The sequence below is a fragment of the Abrus precatorius genome, unplaced genomic scaffold (assembly GCF_003935025.1).
Source record: "Abrus precatorius isolate BTA unplaced genomic scaffold, Abrus_2018 Scaffold6, whole genome shotgun sequence".
Lineage (NCBI taxonomy): Eukaryota > Viridiplantae > Streptophyta > Magnoliopsida > Fabales > Fabaceae > Abrus > Abrus precatorius.
The window spans coordinates 16538659-16556880 of NW_020874406.1; the positions used below are offsets into that span (position 1 = coordinate 16538659).

Consider the following 18222-nt stretch of genomic DNA (forward strand, 5'->3'; position numbering starts at 1 on the left):
CATAACTTATTCCTCGTTTTATTTGAATTACTTTTTTACTTCCTTCAAAACTTACTCCTTCATTTCCTTCATAGATTCTACCATTCCAATATATAATAATAACAATCCCACTCATCCTGCATTTTATTCAAATAAACTTTATTTAATATTTAAACTTTACAATAATTAACATAAATAAAATAAACAATACTCATTAATTAAATATAACTAAAATTATACATTCAAAATTAAATAATAAAATTATTAAATAACAATACCTGAGATTTTCTTCTAATGTGTCCTTCCGATGAAAATGAGAGAAGGGTTGGGGTATATTTATAGCGTTCAAACTTTGAAATTGGAGTGTGCAATTTCGCCACCAAAATGAAGAAACTGTTATTTGTTTCGCCAGTCCGGTAACGAAATTAATTTAAAAATATATTAAAAGAAAATTTTTGCCATCAAATATGCGAAACTATACTTACATTTCGCAATTCGGTTGGCGAAATTCTTTAGATACAAGTTACTGTATATACCTAAGAGAGCGGTTCAAATGGAACCGCTCTCTAAAAGGAGTTATGAGAGCGGTTCCATTTGAACCGCTCTCTAAAATAGACCTATGAGAGCGATTTTAATTTAACCGCTCTAAGAAGTCGTATTTCGTTCTTTTTGTGGCGAAATAGGTATTAAAAAATTCAAAAATTAATACTTTCGTCAGCCGTTTGGCAAAATTTTGATCCACGTGCCAAAAACACCCCAGATTGAGAAATTGTTTCAGATTTCCTATAAAATAATAAATTGTTTTTTAATTTACAATATTTTAATAAATTTGCCCTTTTTTTTTTGGGGGTCAATGAAAAATGATACTTCTAAAGTCACAAATGATTAAAGAAACATTTATAAAAAGTTGGTACCTATGTTGTTCTTTTGGGCCGTAGGTTAGATCGATTGATTGTCTATATGACCCAGACCAGATGATATGAATTGTTGATGGCCCAATGATTATTCAATCTATATGGATTGGTAATGAGTTCCATTAAACCGACCAATAAAGACGGGTATTGAGACCTGTTTCCTGAACATTGATGCCTTAGAGAACTGCTAAACACCACTAAATAATTCAGGTACAAATTGTTACAAGGCAACGTGTTAGTATATTATTGATTAAATTTGAAGTTAGAAAACAAGACAACTCTGAGGAGTGGCAGAAATTACGGTACAAGTGTGATGGTTTAGTTTTTCTACATTTTCGTGTACTAACTTCAACTATTGAATGTGAATACATATCCGGTAAACTATTAGTGATTTAATAATAACACCCTCCCCCAAATAATCACGATGCTGAGATTAGCAATGCAATAGTGAAGAGAAGACACAAAGGAATCCAACAATTACACATATAATGGATAGGAACATTACTTAGTGATCATTGGAACATAGTGCAACAGTGAAAAAAGAAAAAGAAAAAGAAAAAGAAAAAGAAAAGGCAGCCATGAAATTAAGAAAAGGCATAATATAATGGGCAGATAAAGAACATCCTCTACTCATTACTTTCAATTGTCAAATGAAGTTCCCTTAGTTCCCTCCTTTGAAAAAGTTGGGATCATGGTCTAAAGTGCATGATTATACCTCTGTGTACATGAACTTCGACACCACACAAATGCACTAAGTTGATGCCAAGTGAGGCCCCATCCCCCATTCAGCCAAGCCCTTTTCTTCTATTCATTTGAGACATTCAAACCTTTCTGTTTCTTTTTCCCAATTTTCAGAGGTGGGGTTGGGTTCGGATAGAGTGGGTGTGCCGTAGACGTATATACATATGCTTCACAATTAGGTCATCTTTGGTTTGGTTAGTTCTATCTGTTCTACCTATTTAATGAACAAAGACGCTGCCATTAAAGTCTGATTTCTTATAATGCATGCCAAGACTTATGATACAACACTCTTTCTCTCGTGATTTTGACCAAGGCGAATTTTGAACGCTTGAAAAACCATATTAACTGTCATAAATTGTACAAAATCTTCTATGGACTAGCTATATATAACTTATGTAAATTATTTTAAGAAAAATCCTTGAGTTAAAAGTTTTTTTTTATAAAAAAAAAACCAGTTAATGCAAATATTCAAAGGGAGTGAGAGAGATTAAAAAAATAAATAAAGCAAAAAATAACATTAGTATAAAAAAGGTAACATCATATTTATTGGCCTGGAAGTTGCTTAACCATCCATTATGTATTTATTATTTTTAAAATAAAAAGTTTAATTTTTTCAATGGTCAGGATATTCTCTAGTAATAATATCAGTGTAGGGAATCATTTTTTATGTAGAATGAGTTTCTAAATAACCAAGTAGTGGAGAGAGGGTAATAAAATATAATATTAGACTGGAATCATGAGAATTAGGGGTAAGGTTTAGAGATAACGATCGCAATCTCTATAAATTAATTAAAATAATTCAATTAAAGAATAACAATTAAAATTTCAATAATTTCATTGTTTATTATAAATATTTGTTATAACTGTAATAATTTTTTTTTTCAACGATTACAGTTTTACCCTTTAAATTTCTGAAGTGTTGCTCGAGGATTCAAATCCTATAAGCAAGTCGGAAGAACCACATTTAGCGGCAAGTTATTTCAAGAATAGGAAGAAGTTGATTTAAACACTGTATGTTATAATATTGAACTATTGTGTAATCTTTTTCCTCGCTCATTTGACAAGAAAAAGAATAGCACTTTATTCTTGAATGATACATTTGCTAGTCCATTAGTCAATTTGTTCCTTCAAACCCAATAAAATAGAAAAGTTAAAATCTGTAATGTCGTCAAATGCTCTTTTTCTTTATCAGTTTGGCTTCTAGGGTTTTGCGCACGGCCATTGAGAAAGGAATCCAAGACCAAGAGAGTAAAGTAAAGGGCTTGCTTACCACTTATTAAAGTAAATTAAGATTGGGTTTGGTGGGTATGCAGTAGAATTATAAAAAAATAATTACAATATAAAAAGTTAAGTTCACTCCTTTTAAAAGTTTTTAATATACTTTCATTGGCAAGACTTATTTAATTAAAGAACAACAGTATCAGCTAAAACAGGGGTTTTATGATTGATGATCAGCAAAATTAAAGTGACTATAAATTTTTAGTTACGCACGGCTTGCCAAACCTTATAGTCTCAATTGCGAAAATTTCTGTTAAGTTTTCTTTTAATTTGCATGGCAATATTTTTGATAGATGAAAAGGAACTGTAACATTGAGGACCCATGCATATCATGAAACCACAAGTGATTAGTAATAAAAAATTCCATACATTTGTAACTTGGTATCCGTTGTTTGCGCATATGTCTTGTTCCTCATTATTGTGTGCATATAACTTTAAACCTATTGAATGAAAGGCATCATATGTAATGCTAATGGGCATAAACTATCCCGTAATAATCTTTACATTATGACCAAATGCACTCAAAGCATATACAAGTATCCTAGTAGGATCCCAATAATATTCATAGTGAATCAATCCTTTCACTGAATCATTGCATAGTGTAAAGACCTCTGTTCTGGCAGCCATGCATGTTTTGTGGGTGCCTTTACTTTATACAGACAAAAAGTGATCATAAACTTAAAAAGAAAAGTGCCTCAACTTTTACATTCTGTTCTCTATCTCCGTTATTAGTATATTTCCCATTTTTTGGTAGTTTTCATTGCCACGGTATATAAAAATCTCTTTTATCACTTACTCTCTTTCGAGCTGTGGACCTAAACTTGTGAATTGAAGCATTTGCAAAATATTGTTAGTTTGCGGGGAAAGGAGTGCCCACTTTACCTAACCTCTTAAATATGGATGTCCTAACTCCAAGACTGCGTGGTTAATGGTTGTGCCTCGATAAATACTGCTTCTTCCCCTCCAAGTTCTGAATAAACAATGAATTTCTTTAAAGAAAAAAATAAAATTAGAGGTTAAAATGATTATATCAGATCCCAGGAATTTATAGGCTACTTTGGTACTTTGAATCAAATAATACAGAAATTTGATACCATCCTCGTTTAATTTTAATGGGAACTTGACAGTTAAAGAAATTCCTTAGCACAAACATTTTATATGTAAATATACATGACATTTGTAAAAATTATACATTTATTAGTGATAATTTCTCTCGTTCTTATAAAAAAACAGTTTTGATAATTTGCAAAGTTAAAGAGAAGTAAATAAGGATAGTCGTACTTTCATGAAGAATTAATAAAAGTCAATATTGGTAAGTCAGAGACCGATTAAAATTTTGATGTTTAAGATTTTCATGAGTTTAACAGAGTCAACAAGCAATCATCATTTAATTTGAATAATGTACCCATCACGTAATAAACAATATATACCAACTAAAATTAGCTGGGTAAACTATATACCGCATGTCATGCTGTGATTTAGAAATTTTTAAAATATTTTACAAGTTCTACATAATATAGCTTACAAAATAAATGTTTTTTTTATTGAAACATTTAATAATTAAATTTTTTTTCTACCATTATAAATTAATTCAAGTATCAAACTGTTTAATATCGCTTAAATGAAATTTTAAATTTGAGTATGTGTATAAATACAAAAAAAATTTATCCATAAAAAAACTTTTTAAATTGGCATAATAAAAAGTTTTTTTTAAAAAGTATATTATAATTTGAAAGTGTGTCATATATATAAGACACAAATATTATTTTTTATTTTAAAATAAGGAAAGTGATGTTTTTGCACTTTAGAAGATGTCCGAACATTTAGTCACCCGCACATCAAACATAAATTCTTTAATAAAAAATCAACAACTGCATTAAATAAGCACTGTTGGTGAATGTTAAGTAGTTGGCTCATCATAGCTGCATTAGGGAGCCCACTTGAATCCTATGAGCTTTTTATTATTTCCATTTACGCAGTAACGCATGGCTCTTAACGCTAGTGCTGCCGTGGCTTTGGTCTTTACCTATTTTGATGAAATGAAATGGAAATCGTCAGAATTTGGGTCTGTAAGAAATTCCAAGGTTATGACTTTGTTACTGCATAGTTTATTTGTTATAATTAATATATATGGAGATAAACGTCATAACAAAACAAACCTACCCTTGATTGAAAACTAGGAAGGCATGTCTTACTTTTTAAAATTGTCAATTTATCGGTTTGATCCACTTTGATCCTCTTGCTGGAGTTGACCACACCAAATATCACAATACATTTCTACAATCTCCTTTTAATAATCTCCTTCTCTGTTTGTCGTTTCTCCCATCCAAAACACCGATGAGCGAAAGATTATTGAATTGGGTTCACGAAACAAAATCCTCAAGCACAAGGCACTGACACGAGGAAATTGGCTAATTTTATAATCCTCACCATGAGCTTCTAAGCATCTGGATCAAAGATATTTTGAGGGGCTGGGAGAATAGATGCTTTATCAAAACTATAGTATAATGTTTCATTTGTTGCACGAGAGAATATCATAGCATGTATCTAATCTAATTGTGGGTGGGCAAGTCTTAAAATTAACAGTTTTTATAAAATTTTAATATATTCAATTATTATAAATAATTGTATATGAATTCTTCATAGCATATTTAATTATTCATTAAAAGCCCATTACGCATATGCAAAAGTAAAGATAAAAAAAATTCGCATTAGTTTAAACGTTTATTAAACTTTTATTTTAACGAAAACTCAAGGACATGAACCTACTGTGTTACAAAAGAAAACACGAGATCTGTGAAATTTAAGGAAATGACAGTAACGGTTTCAACCGATGTTTAATCTGGTTTTATTTGAGATTGGGAAATAGAAGATTTTATTTGAGCTAGAGTAACAGTTGGACAGAAAACAGCTTTTACAAACCAGCTTATTGTTTGACTTGGAGCCATAACTGCACCAAGGGAAAGGCTCTTGTGGGTCCCCCACTCCAACATCAATTCTAAAATAATGGAAGACTTTATTATTTTTAAATTATAAAATTAATCTCACATTTTTTTAAAATAATACTTAAATTCAAATTTATTTTTACATATCTCACTCAGATTAATATATTAATAAAATTAATGTTACTCGATGGAGTGATTGAAATTCGATATATCATTTTAATAACATAACACATCATTAAGTTATTAACAAATTGGTTTTTGTGAGAGTCAATGTCCTTTCTTCCTGTTTCTTAAGCCTCTCTTTTAGTGAGAAAAAAAATAAAAATTAAAGATCGTGGAGGCAGGGTCAGAGAGAGAGAGAGTTATTCTGAATTCTCTCCTCTTTTTTCTTTTTTCTTTTTCTTTTGTTCTGTATCTTTATTCTCTTTCTCGTTTTCAATTTGACAAGAATTCGTACAGTGATTCAATACCGTATGTCTGGTTTTACTCCTCTCGAGTGAAAGAGCATTCCATGTCTTTAATTACGCTGCAGTGAAGAGAGAGAGAGAAAGAAAGAGAGGGTCTTTCATCTTTGAGGAGACTATTCATGTTGTTTTATGAGGTTTCTGTTTCTATTGATCAAGGTTTAAAGTTTCCATTAGCTGTTAATTCTCCTATAAAGTCTTTAAACCCATTTTTTCCCCCAACATTCAGTGTTTTTTAAGGTATTTTTGGAGTTTCTTGTAGCTTTGGGAAGTTACTCTGAAATTTTTGGGATCTGGATTCTAGGGTTTGAGCCTTTGACTTTTTCTTTCTTCCTTGGATTTCTTCCATCTTTTATCTCTCTGTTTCCTTTTCAATTCATTCTGGGTTGTGCAAAAATTTCCTTCTTTGTTTGTTTTCACCTGAGTGACCCGTTTTTTGGGAGAGGTTCTGATTCTCTTGAATTGAGTCCCTTGAGGAATCCAAAGTTGAAGTCTTTCAACGATCGGGTTTCTTGTAGATTCTTCTGGTTCTTGGGGGTGTAGATACATAGGTACATGGGCTAAGCAAAACAGAAGAGTCTAGTTTGTGTGAGATTGGTTGGAATTGAGGTATCATGCATCTTTCACTATGGAAGCCTATTTCTCAGTGCGCTGCTCTGATCATGGACAAGAAGAGCAGAAAAAAAGATGAATCTTCCTCTAAGGTGGAGGCAAGGAGAAACCCATCAATTCTGCGGAAGCTGCAAGAGAACAAACTGAGGGAAGCTCTTGAAGAAGCTTCGGAAGATGGGTCACTGTTCAAGTCTCAGGACATTGAAACAGTGAGCAAAGAGGAAGAAGAGGGTCTAGGGAGATCCCGGTCACTGGCCAGGCTTCATGCTCAGCGCGAGTTCCTTCGAGCTACTGCACTTGCTGCTGAGCGAATATATGAATCCGAGGATGCAATTCCCAGCCTCCAAGAAGCTTTCTCCAAATTTCTCACAATGTACCCAAAGTATCAGTCCTCGGAGAAGGTGGATCAGTTAAGGTCTGATGAGTATTCACATTTGTCCCCCAAGGTATGTCTTGATTACTGTGGATTTGGACTCTTCTCTTTTGTTCAGACCATTCACTATTGGGAGTCTTGTACCTTTAGCTTGTCTGAGATAACTGCTAATTTGACTAACCATGCACTTTATGGTGGTGCTGAGAGAGGGACTGTTGAGCATGATGTAAAGAGTAGGATTATGGAGTATTTGAATATCCCTGAGAATGAATATGGACTTGTTTTTACTGTCAGTAGGGGATCTGCTTTTAAGTTGCTGGCTGAGTCTTACCCCTTTCATACAAACAAAAAGTTGTTGACCATGTTTGACCATGAGAGTCAGTCTGTGGCTTGGATGGCTCAGAGTGCTAGGGAGAAAGGTGCCAAGGTATACAGTGCGTGGTTTAAGTGGCCGACTCTAAAACTGTGCTCCACTGATTTGAGGAAACAGATTTCCAACAAGAAGAGGAGGAAGAAGGATTCTGCTGTTGGTCTTTTTGTGTTCCCGGTTCAGTCAAGAGTTACTGGGGCTAAGTATTCGTACCAGTGGATGGCACTAGCACAGCAGAACAATTGGCATGTCTTGCTTGATGCTGGATCGTTGGGCCCCAAGGACATGGATTCGCTTGGCTTGTCTCTGTTCCGGCCAGATTTTATAATTACATCGTTTTACAGGGTATTTGGGTATGATCCCACAGGTTTTGGTTGTCTTCTGATCAAGAAGTCAGTTATGGCAAGCCTTCAAAATCAGTCTGGGAGTACTGGGTGTGGAATGGTGAAAATTACCCCAGAATTTCCATTGTACTTGAGTGATTCAGTTGATGGGTTGGATAAATTGGCTGGGATTGAAGATGATGAAGACACTGGTGATGGTGAGAAGGCTTCTGAAGCTCGTCAGGGGTTGCAGTTACCTGCCTTTTCCGGTGCATTCACATCTGCCCAGGTCAGAGATGTGTTTGAGACTGAAATGGATCAGGACAGTTCTGAAAGAGATGGAACTAGCACCATATTTGAAGAGACTGAGAGTTTTTCCGTTGGGGAGGTGATGAAGAGCCCTGTATTCAGTGAGGATGAGTCATCAGAGAACTCATTTTGGATTGATTTGGGTCAGAGTCCATTGGGGTCTGATAATGCAGGTCAAATGAATAAACAGAAGATAGCTTCTCCCCTACCACCCTTCTGGTTCAATGGGAGGAGGAACCAGAAACGATGTTCTCCAAAACCAACTTCCAAGATATATGGCAGCCCTATGTACGATGACAGAGAGGTCAATCTAGGCTTTAATGATGAACGCCATGTTCTGTCGTTTGATGCTGCTGTCCTGTCAGTGTCACACGAACTAGACCGTGTTAAAGAGATCCCAGAAGAAAATGTTGCAGAAGTCAATCATTTTTCAAGAAATGGTGATGGGTCAGACCGTCTGTATGTCAACGAGATCCAGGAAGAACCAGGAACCAGCAAAGCAGTTAATACTGGATCTGTTGCTCTAAAAGGATCTCGGCTGAACAATTCAACTTCAATTGCTCAGGATCACAGCTTGGAGAATGGCTCAACCTCTGAAATATGCCAAGACGTTAAAGAGAGTGCCATAAGAAGGGAAACTGAAGGTGAATTTAGGTTGTTAGGTAGAAGGGAAGGGGACCGATATGGTGGTAGTGGTGGTAGGTTTTTCGGATTGGAGGAGAATGAACCAAATAGCAGAGGAAGAAGGGTGTCGTTTAGCATGGAAGATAATCGTAAAGAATACCTGAGCCATGGCTTGGAAACTGGGGACATATCTGCAGCTAGCTTAGATGATGGAGAGGTCACAAGTGACGGAGAATATGGTGATGGCCAAGATTGGGGCAGAAGAGAACCAGAGATAACATGTCGAAACCTTGATCATGTTAATATGCTTGGTCTCAATAAAACTACACTTAGACTTAGATTTTTGGTAAATTGGCTTGTAACTTCTTTGCTGCAACTTAAGTTATCGGTTTCTGATGGAGATGACAAAGTAAATCTTGTCCACATCTATGGTCCAAAAATTAAATATGAAAGAGGTGCTGCAGTGGCATTCAATGTCCGGGACAAAAAGAAGGGGCTAATCAATCCAGAGATTGTTCAGAAGCTGGCTGAAAAGGAAGGAATCTCTGTTGGCATTGGTTTCCTTGGTCATATACGGATTATTGATAACTCAAGACAACATCGCGGAGCTCTGAACCTTGAAGATACAACTATTTGCAGGCCAATGGAGAATGGTCGGCATGATGGAAAAGGTGGCTTTGTAAGGCTTGAAGTTGTTACAGCTTCACTAGGCTTTCTGACTAATTTTGAGGATGTGTATAAATTGTGGGCTTTTGTGGCAAAGTTTTTAAACCCTGAATTTATCCAAGAAGTTGGTCTTCCTACTGTTCAAGAAGGTTCTGAGACGTAAGTTTTAAAGACAAAATAGTCACTGGTGACATATATCAATTTTGGAAACTACACATACAAAGATTATTCATGAGAAGTTGCCCAGAGGGGTAACAGCCAACAGCTGCTGGTGAATGGGTTGGTGATCATTTGTTTGCTTCCAAAGACACTGACACTTGGAAGCCACACATCACAAGCGGGTGCATTTGTTAATTCATGTTTCTTGTTGCTTACATTTTTCGTTTTCCTCTATGTTGCTTCTTGTAGAGTTGTTGGCTTTAGAGATTTGTTACATATTGGAAAGCCACGGGGTGTACTTGAAGCAGATTGAATGGATAGAATTGTTACAACACCTTGCTTCTGTCGCATATGAAAGGATTTCCAGCACTTGTAAATGTCAATGTTCATTTCATGTTTTCGTATATAAAACTTGCTATATAGCAGAACTACTGTTCAGCTTAAAATGAGAACCCGTTGGAAGTATTAAACACTCAAAAAGAAGATAGAAAATCAATTGTCTCCGTACGTAAGAAAAGCTATTTCCATGAACCGCAAAAAGTTAGTATCTTGCATGGCTTGATTGTGGTTGACTTATATTTCTTTTAAGAATTTAATTGGCACCTTCTAATAGTATAAACGTTTTTTACACTCTCATTTATACTTTGTTATATTAAGAAAAATCATTAGACTTCTATAATAATTCTATTTACATATTTTTTAATTAATTAATAATATAATATTTTTTATGCTAATAATATATCAAGAAGTTGATAAACCACCCAGTCTTCCTTGTTTCAAGAGGTTCCATGATAGCTGATGCGTTTGATTTCACATTGTCTTTGAAGCCGTAAAAGCTGTTTCAGCTCAGATTTTGCATTCAAATGGCTACTTCTTAAATCACTTTTATCTTCTTCAGACTACCGAAGCCCATTGCAGGAAATTAAATTCTGTGGAGGTTCATTACAGAATCGTTGAGTTTTCTTTCGTTCAGTTAGTTGCTTTGTTAGCATTTCTCGCTTTCAACGCATTTTTCACTCGGTCTTCTGTTCCATGTTTTTGCCTTGACCATTCATAAAATACGGTGATTCACATATACTTCAAACATTACGGTCTTCAAAACTTAATATCTATATAAGATCTGAGTAATTCTAGCCAGAACCCAAAGAATTTAAAAGTAATTAATAATGTATTGAATTCTTTTATTTTAATGTCTAATATATATTTTGAAAATATAAATAAATGCTGATTATAAAATTAGTAAAGCTAATAAAAAATTTAACTGGTTGAGCTCTATCACTAATTCATGAGTTAGGATGAAAAGCTCAATAAATTAAAAGTCTATTAGACTAAAAAGTGCATAGGGTTAGAATTAAGATAAACGTTTTATGCACACACACAAAATTATTAATGTATATTTCAACGACTTACACAGTTAAAAATTGTATAACCTTAAAATTTTGATATGTCATTCTTAACACTAACAATGTATTTTCAAGATCAAATTAAAATAAAAAAGTATTTTAATTTTTTTATATACAACTAAGTATTTTTTTTATTCATGTGAAACTCATTAAGATATATTTTTTATTCTTGTACGTTATTATTTCTTATTTATTATTTTTTATATAAAAATATTTTAAATGCCATTTAGTATCAAGCATGCATCTTAATAAAATGGTTTTTTTTTATTAATTACTATATTTAGATAATTTAATTTTATTAAATTTTTTATATTAAAAATACTAAAGTCATTGGTACTCAGGTAGTAAAAATTATTTTTGAAATAATATTGAATTTATTATAATGATTAATTATTAATTTTTATTTTTAATAATAAATAAAGAAGTTAGTAAAAAATAATTTCTTTTTAATATGTGAAAGCAATAAATAATTTAAAATAAATATAAAAACGCTTAAAGAATATTTAATATGAAATAGAAGGAGTATACCTGTCACATCTATCTATTTATCATTTAAATATAAATATATAACTAATTTAATTCTTTGAATCATTTAAATTTAATATTATTTTTATTTTATTATAAAACTATAATTTTAAACCTGAATTTAGTAATGATAAATGGTATTTATTACAATTGATTCAAAGTAACACGACAAACGATAAATAAACGGAAAAAAAAATAATAATTTAACCACGGTAATATATACTTTCTGTAATTTTTGAATTTTTTATAATGTAAATATCATAGTAAAAGAAGTATCTAATTGTTAGTTATCTAGTCACGCACAAAACTTTGAAAAAATATTTGTTATTTTATTTTATTTTATTTTATTTTCACAAGTTCAGTATTTTGAAGTCAAAGATTAGCAAGTGAAATAATCATAACTCTTTAATATAATAATGACATAGTATTGTATACAAGACAGACATGTAAAAATATGATAAAGATCATTTATAATTATTCTTATAAAATTTTAATTTATTAACAAAGACAGTGTTAGATTTTTTTATATTTTTGAGAGATTAAAATGTATTTTATTTTTATTTAATATTTTGAATAAAATATATAAAAAATAAAATTATATTATTAGAGATCAAATGTTATATCCAAGAGAATACATTAATATCATATGAACAAATGCTTTTTTGCTCCGTAACATCAGGAAAGGAAACATCCATTCGTTGATTCCAAAATGTAACGTTGAAGCGACTAAACTCCAGGCCCATGAATGTGGAGAAGTAGTGACAAAAAATAAAAAATATAAATATATATTTTTTAAATTGAAAGGAATCAATTAAAGATGATAATGAGAGTTAAATTTAATAGATATTTAAAAAATTAGAATAAGTAAATTTAAATAATATTCTGTCTTGATTTTATCTGTATCACATACATATTCATTATATTTTATATTTAAAATTAAAATAATTTAAAACATTTTTAATTTAATTTAATTCATGTATGATTTTAGAGTGTTTTTAAGATCTGTATTGATTTATGAATATCTTCACCCTTACTCACATATTTTGAGTAAATTAATTTTAGGTTTAATAACTTTTTTAATTAATACAGAGACAAAGCTAGGTAGATTATTTAAGAGTTGAATAGTTAGTCCTTGGGTTAAAACTCTTTTTGATAGCTCTAAAAATTATATATAAATAAAAATATGATTATGTTTTTCTTTTATATATAAAATTGATGTGCACAATCAACATAAATATATATGTAACATTTTTAATGGTTAAAAAATTTAATATTTATAAAGAATTGTTTAAAAAACAATGCACATATACAAGAAAATTAATAAATTTAATATTTTAGTTATTTAGAGCTACACAAAATTTAAAAAATATATATATATATATTGTTGAAAATAACTATTATTTATCGTATTTTTTTCTCTTTCACTTATAATTAACCTTTTAACTTCAATACTTTCACATCCACGGGTGGAATTGTTGAAGTCCCAAAGTTGATAATAAAAATATTTAAATCTTCATTGTCCTTAAAAAGTACATTCATATGTTATCACAATTAGAATATTTGTTTAAGTTAAAACATAACACAATTGATCTCTTATGAGAAAGAGGTTTAATTTTATTTTTTTCATTTAAAATAGGATGACAAGTATTCTATTAATTATTTCTAAGGTTATATAATGTAGGAATTGCAATCACTGATGAAGTAGAAAGTGAGAAAGGTAGCGCGACCAAGGATTGAAAGTCGTTCATCCGCATCACACCTAACTCTTCTATAGTTCATTACAAAAGTAAAATAAAAACACAAGAATACGACGATAATGACTGTTAGTAGCAACTGTTAAGACATCATTTTCTAGCAGCTTTGAAATGATGTCTGTTTTATGAAACATTGAGAAGTAGAGGTCTAGCTGAGAGACACATCCCAAATTACCATACAAGAAATGATAATGATAATAAATAATAACATATTGTATAATTTTTATTTGGGGATTATTTGAAAAAGAAGGTAAAAGGAGAAAAACAAAATTGAAGACAAATTTTGTATTTTAAATTTAATATATTAATTAAGCGTTTATCATATAAATAATATATAATTTTTTAATTTAAAATTGAAAAATATATCTTCTCTCTTTTTTCCTCTAAAATTTTCCTAGTAAACATACCCTAGTTACTAGTCATTCTAGAAAAACACTGAAATTTTTTTCCCTGTTTACGATGGGGGTTACATTTTTTTTAAATGAGATTTAAAAATGTCATATACCCAAAAAAGAGAATTACAAGAATAAGAGAATTTAAAATCGTGATATAAAATCAGTTAAATTCAAAAAGTGTCATAAAAATTAACCAGACGACTTTTGAATTTTTATATTTTTGCAATGATTTTTATATATAACTCAAGATGCCGGTCCAGTTAGCTAAGAAATATTTTATCACGAAAGACTCATCTTAATTTGCATTGAATATTCTAATGTTACTTTCTTAAAGGTGGCCTACGCCTAATGTACACTTATAAATTGATGAAAGTCATGCAAACCTATCTTCTCAAATGAGAGAAAAAGACAAAATAATCTTCCACGGAAAAATAAAATAGAAAGAAATTAAGTAGAACCTGATGAATATTTTAAGTCAGATAAAATCGAATCAAATCTTTATTCAGATTTTGCACTTACGCTTGCATATATGCGGAACAAACTATAATATTTCTTACCCAATTCCTTTGAACTTTTCAACATGCCGGGTCAATTTTTGCTAAGGGAAGGATCTTATCAGAAGTTTAGCTGTTTGAATACATAGTACCAGTTTAATCATAAAATAAATCTAGACCAAAAATTAGACGTGTCATCAAATTAATACTTCATAGTAAATTTTAGGTCAATGAGTTATTGTAAGAATTTCCAGTCCTGAAATTCAACAAACTTTTGAACAGACATTTTTAATTGTATGAAATCTATTCAGTGAAGCAGTCTTTATATGAATCAAGCAGAAATATTAATATAAAACAAATTTTTTCATAAACCTGATCCTAGTATAAATCAAAAGTCAAATAGGGTGCATTGCTTGCTGAGCTAAGAATAAGGAAAACCGACATATAGCAAAATAGGGGTGGGCTACACTTAGTGGCACACAACATGGTCATGATCATGGATGTTTTCCAGCTCCAAACACTCATTTCAGGCATTCTTGCCTTGTTAGTAGTAGTCTTGTTTTATCAATTTAAGAAAACATTTGTTCCTAATCCTAACACAAAGATCTGTGCTGCACCTCAAGCAGGAGGAGCATGGCCTGTTATTGGCCATTTACACCTCTTTGGGGGTCATCAACTTATACACAAAACACTTGGGATGATGGCTGACAAACATGGACCAATTTTCACAATAAAACTTGGTTCATACAAAGTTCTGGTTTTGAGTAACTGGGAGATGGCCAAAGAGTGTTTTACTGTCCATGACAAAGCATTCTCCACCAGACCTTCTGTTGCAGCCTCAAAGCTAATGACCTACAACTGTGCAATGTTCGGCTTTGCTCCTCATGGGCCTTACTGGCGTGAGATGAGGAAGTTTACTACTATTGAACTTCTCTCGAACCAAAGACTTGAACTACTCAACAACACAAGAAAATTTGAGTTAGAGGCTGCAACAAGGAAGCTTTACAAGTTATGGTCAAGAGAAGGTTGTCCAAAGGAAGGGGTTTTGGTAGATATGAAGCAGTGGTTTGCAGATTTGACACATAATATTGTTTTGAGAATGGTGGGAGGGAAACCATACTATGGGGCTAGTGAGGATCATGCAGAAGGTGAAGAAGCAAGAAGGTATAAGAAAGCTATGAGAGACTTTATGAGTTTGTTTGGGATACCTGTGTTATCCGATGCATTTCCTTTTCTGTGGTGGTTAGACAACAATGGATACAAAAAAGCTATGAAGAGAACAGCTAGTGAAATGGACAGTCTTGTTGCAGGGTGGCTAGAGGAACACAAAAGGAAAAGAGCTTTGAGTATGGATGGAAAGGAAGAACAGGATGTCATGGATGTCATGCTGAATGGTATGCACGATCTCAAGGTTTCTGGTTATGATTCAGACACCGTCATCAAGGCTACTTGCCTGGTAAGTGTGTCCAACTTATTATATCATTAAGTCAAAAGGAATTCATCCAACAAAAATACATGACTTAGAGATTGAAAAATTGATGTATAATATATTCAGACTGTGACTTGATTTGCCTATTGATATCTCCCAATGAGGAACCAAAAATACACCAAGACTCATTTGAAAGAGCTTATGAAAATAGATTAGAATTTTCATTAACTCTTTTCAAATTATTTCAATAAGCTAAGAATATGTTTTTTCTTAGCTTATTCTACAAAACATAGTCAAATATATGGTATAAGCACTAGTGTAATAAGAGTTTGTTAAATAAATACTTAAGTTTATATCCCAAACACACCTGAGAAGTAAACTACTGGTATGATAGGCCGTCGCAAGGAAGGATCCACTTGTTTGGAACAGAAGTAACCACGTCACCTTCTACAATTTTTTGTCATAAATCCATAATTTGATTCAATGTGATATGTGTGATTCATGTAAACGGCAACTAGTGAGATAAGGCTATTATTGATTTAATCCGATTCAAGATAACATCCTTCTATGGTTTAGAAGACAAGAAACGAATTAAAAAGGGAAAAATACAGATTTTTGGTACATATTGCTGTCTAACTTTGAATTCCATTTCCAACCATGAGTTGGTACATTTTTGCAGAATCTGATTTTGGCAGGAGGCGACACCACCATGGTGGCTCTAACATGGACTCTTTCTCTGCTACTAAACAATCAAACGGCACTTAAAAAAGCCCAAGATGAGTTGGACACTCATATTGGGAAGAACAGGAAGGTGGAAGAATCAGACATCAAGAAGTTAGTTTACCTTCAAGCCATTGTGAAGGAAACTATGCGACTCTATCCACCAAGTCCCATTGTCACCCTTCGTGCAGCCATGGAAGACTGCACTTTCTCAGGTGGCTATCACATTCCTGCTGGCACACATTTAATCGTTAATACTTGGAAGATCCAGAGGGATGGTCGTGTTTGGTCTGATCCTCATCATTTCAAGCCTGAAAGGTTCTTGACAACCCACAAAGATGTTGATGTGAGAGGTCAGAACTATGAGCTTGTCCCTTTTGGTTCTGGAAGGAGAGCATGCCCAGGAATCTCACTGGCTCTGCGTATGGTGCACTTGGCCGTGGCTAGACTGTTACAGTCTTTCAATGTTGCTTCTCCTTCAAATCAAAATGTAGACATGACAGAGAGCATTGGACTTACCAATTTAAAAGCAACCCCACTTGATGTCCTTTTAACTCCACGTCTAGATACCAAGCTTTATGAGGACTAGATTAAATTAAACTAGTTTTCTCAAAATAAGGATAGGAAGTTTCTTGGTTGTGAAATTGGTGCTTTCAATCTTTTAATAGCATGTTTAATGGAGTGGTACTATGTTATATAATAGCGGTTCACTTCCTCTAGTTTTTCTTTCTACAACGTACATTGTCTTTAGTATGTCATTTACGAACATGATAATGCCATATAACCTAGTTAAATTGTAATTTGCAAGTTAAGGGATATATAAATGCAAAGATCAACATGTTACGTTACCATTGAAAAAAGAATGTGAACATTTTAAGCAGACCCAACCCCCTTAAAATTTGCATGTTTTTAGTGCATCTTACGAGGATAGCCTGCGGAAGGAATGTTCCCAGTTACTCCTACTCAGCGATCAATGTATACGGACAAAATTCAAGTCAAGAATTGTTGGCATTTGACAATTGATTTTGAAGGATTTTTGGGCTTGGAGGAGTGTAGGTACGATTGAAGTGTCGCATACTTGGCTGAAACTAACATGACTCAAAATCAAGTTTAAGGATTACACTTCATACATACAAATAAAAGTGACAAGTATATCTGGAACAAGGGTAGTGTCATTATTAATGCTATTATTATCGGATGAAAATCAGAGAACCAATCACACTTTGTCAAAGGAACTTGTTCGATTTTCTCCTCAAATTGGTCAAATTTGTAATAGTTGATACCTGTTTAACCGGGAAAGAAAAAATTATCCATCCGAACACAGACATATAATGTGGAAAGCACGCAAGTTCCTTCTGAGTCTGTTCACATTTTTCAAAAATCAGCAACATCAAAGGATGGTTGACATAATTAAAATATGCGTTCGATCGGTAATAACAGTTGTCCAAGAATTTGAAAGAAATCTACAAATTTGATAGCATCTTTCTTACAATAGCAGCAGTTAAACCTGTCTTCCCACAGGAGAGAAAAGACAAAATAATCATCCAATAAAAAAGAAAACACAAATGAAATAGAACCATATGATCCAAATGAATATCTGAAGCCAGAAGAGGATGTTATCAAATTTTTGGTTGTTTACTGTGTCTGCCTTGTTTCATTCCTTTGATCTCTCCTCACATTCTCCCACTTAGCAACTTCTGATTTGAGGAGAAAGGAATTGACCAGAGTTTTTCACTGCACATGAT

The 18222-nt window shown here is 32.6% G+C and overlaps 2 protein-coding genes across 4 annotated transcripts; both read left to right on the top strand.

Annotated features, from left to right (window-relative positions):
- The first annotated feature begins 6217 nt into the window (after window positions 1-6217).
- LOC113869293 lies at window positions 6218-10190 on the top strand. 3 transcript variants are annotated; one of them, XM_027505548.1, is made up of 2 exons: window positions 6218-6480; window positions 6562-10190. In XM_027505548.1, the coding sequence occupies exon 2, from the start codon at window positions 6936-6938 to the stop codon at window positions 9759-9761; it is 2826 nt and encodes a 941-aa protein (XP_027361349.1). In that variant the 5' UTR covers window positions 6218-6480; window positions 6562-6935; the 3' UTR covers window positions 9762-10190. The 3 variants fall into 3 exon arrangements, with proteins under 3 accessions (XP_027361349.1, XP_027361351.1, XP_027361350.1); XM_027505550.1 differs by having other exon boundaries at window positions 6218-8825; window positions 8889-10124; XM_027505549.1 differs by having other exon boundaries at window positions 6218-8810; window positions 8874-10124.
- Window positions 10191-14797: 4607 nt separating this feature from the next.
- Window positions 14798-17116, top strand: LOC113869822 (cytochrome P450 CYP82D47-like). The gene is made up of 2 exons (XM_027506315.1): window positions 14798-15784; window positions 16437-17116. The coding sequence occupies exons 1-2, from the start codon at window positions 14813-14815 to the stop codon at window positions 17064-17066; spliced, it is 1602 nt and encodes a 533-aa protein (XP_027362116.1). The 5' UTR covers window positions 14798-14812; the 3' UTR covers window positions 17067-17116.
- Window positions 17117-18222: the final 1106 nt, after the last annotated feature.

What these genes read in the sequence shown, in the direction of transcription:
- LOC113869293 (XM_027505548.1), top strand. Translation starts at nt 6,936, where the DNA reads ATGCATCTTTCACTATGGAAGCCTATTTCTCAGTGCGCTGCTCTGATC.
- LOC113869822 (XM_027506315.1), top strand. Translation starts at nt 14,813, where the DNA reads ATGGTCATGATCATGGATGTTTTCCAGCTCCAAACACTCATTTCAGGC. An exon ending in TCATCAAGGCTACTTGCCTG is followed by an intron (nt 15,785 to 16,436) that starts GTAAGTGTGTCC and finishes ACATTTTTGCAG; the next exon opens with AATCTGATTTTGGCAGGAGG.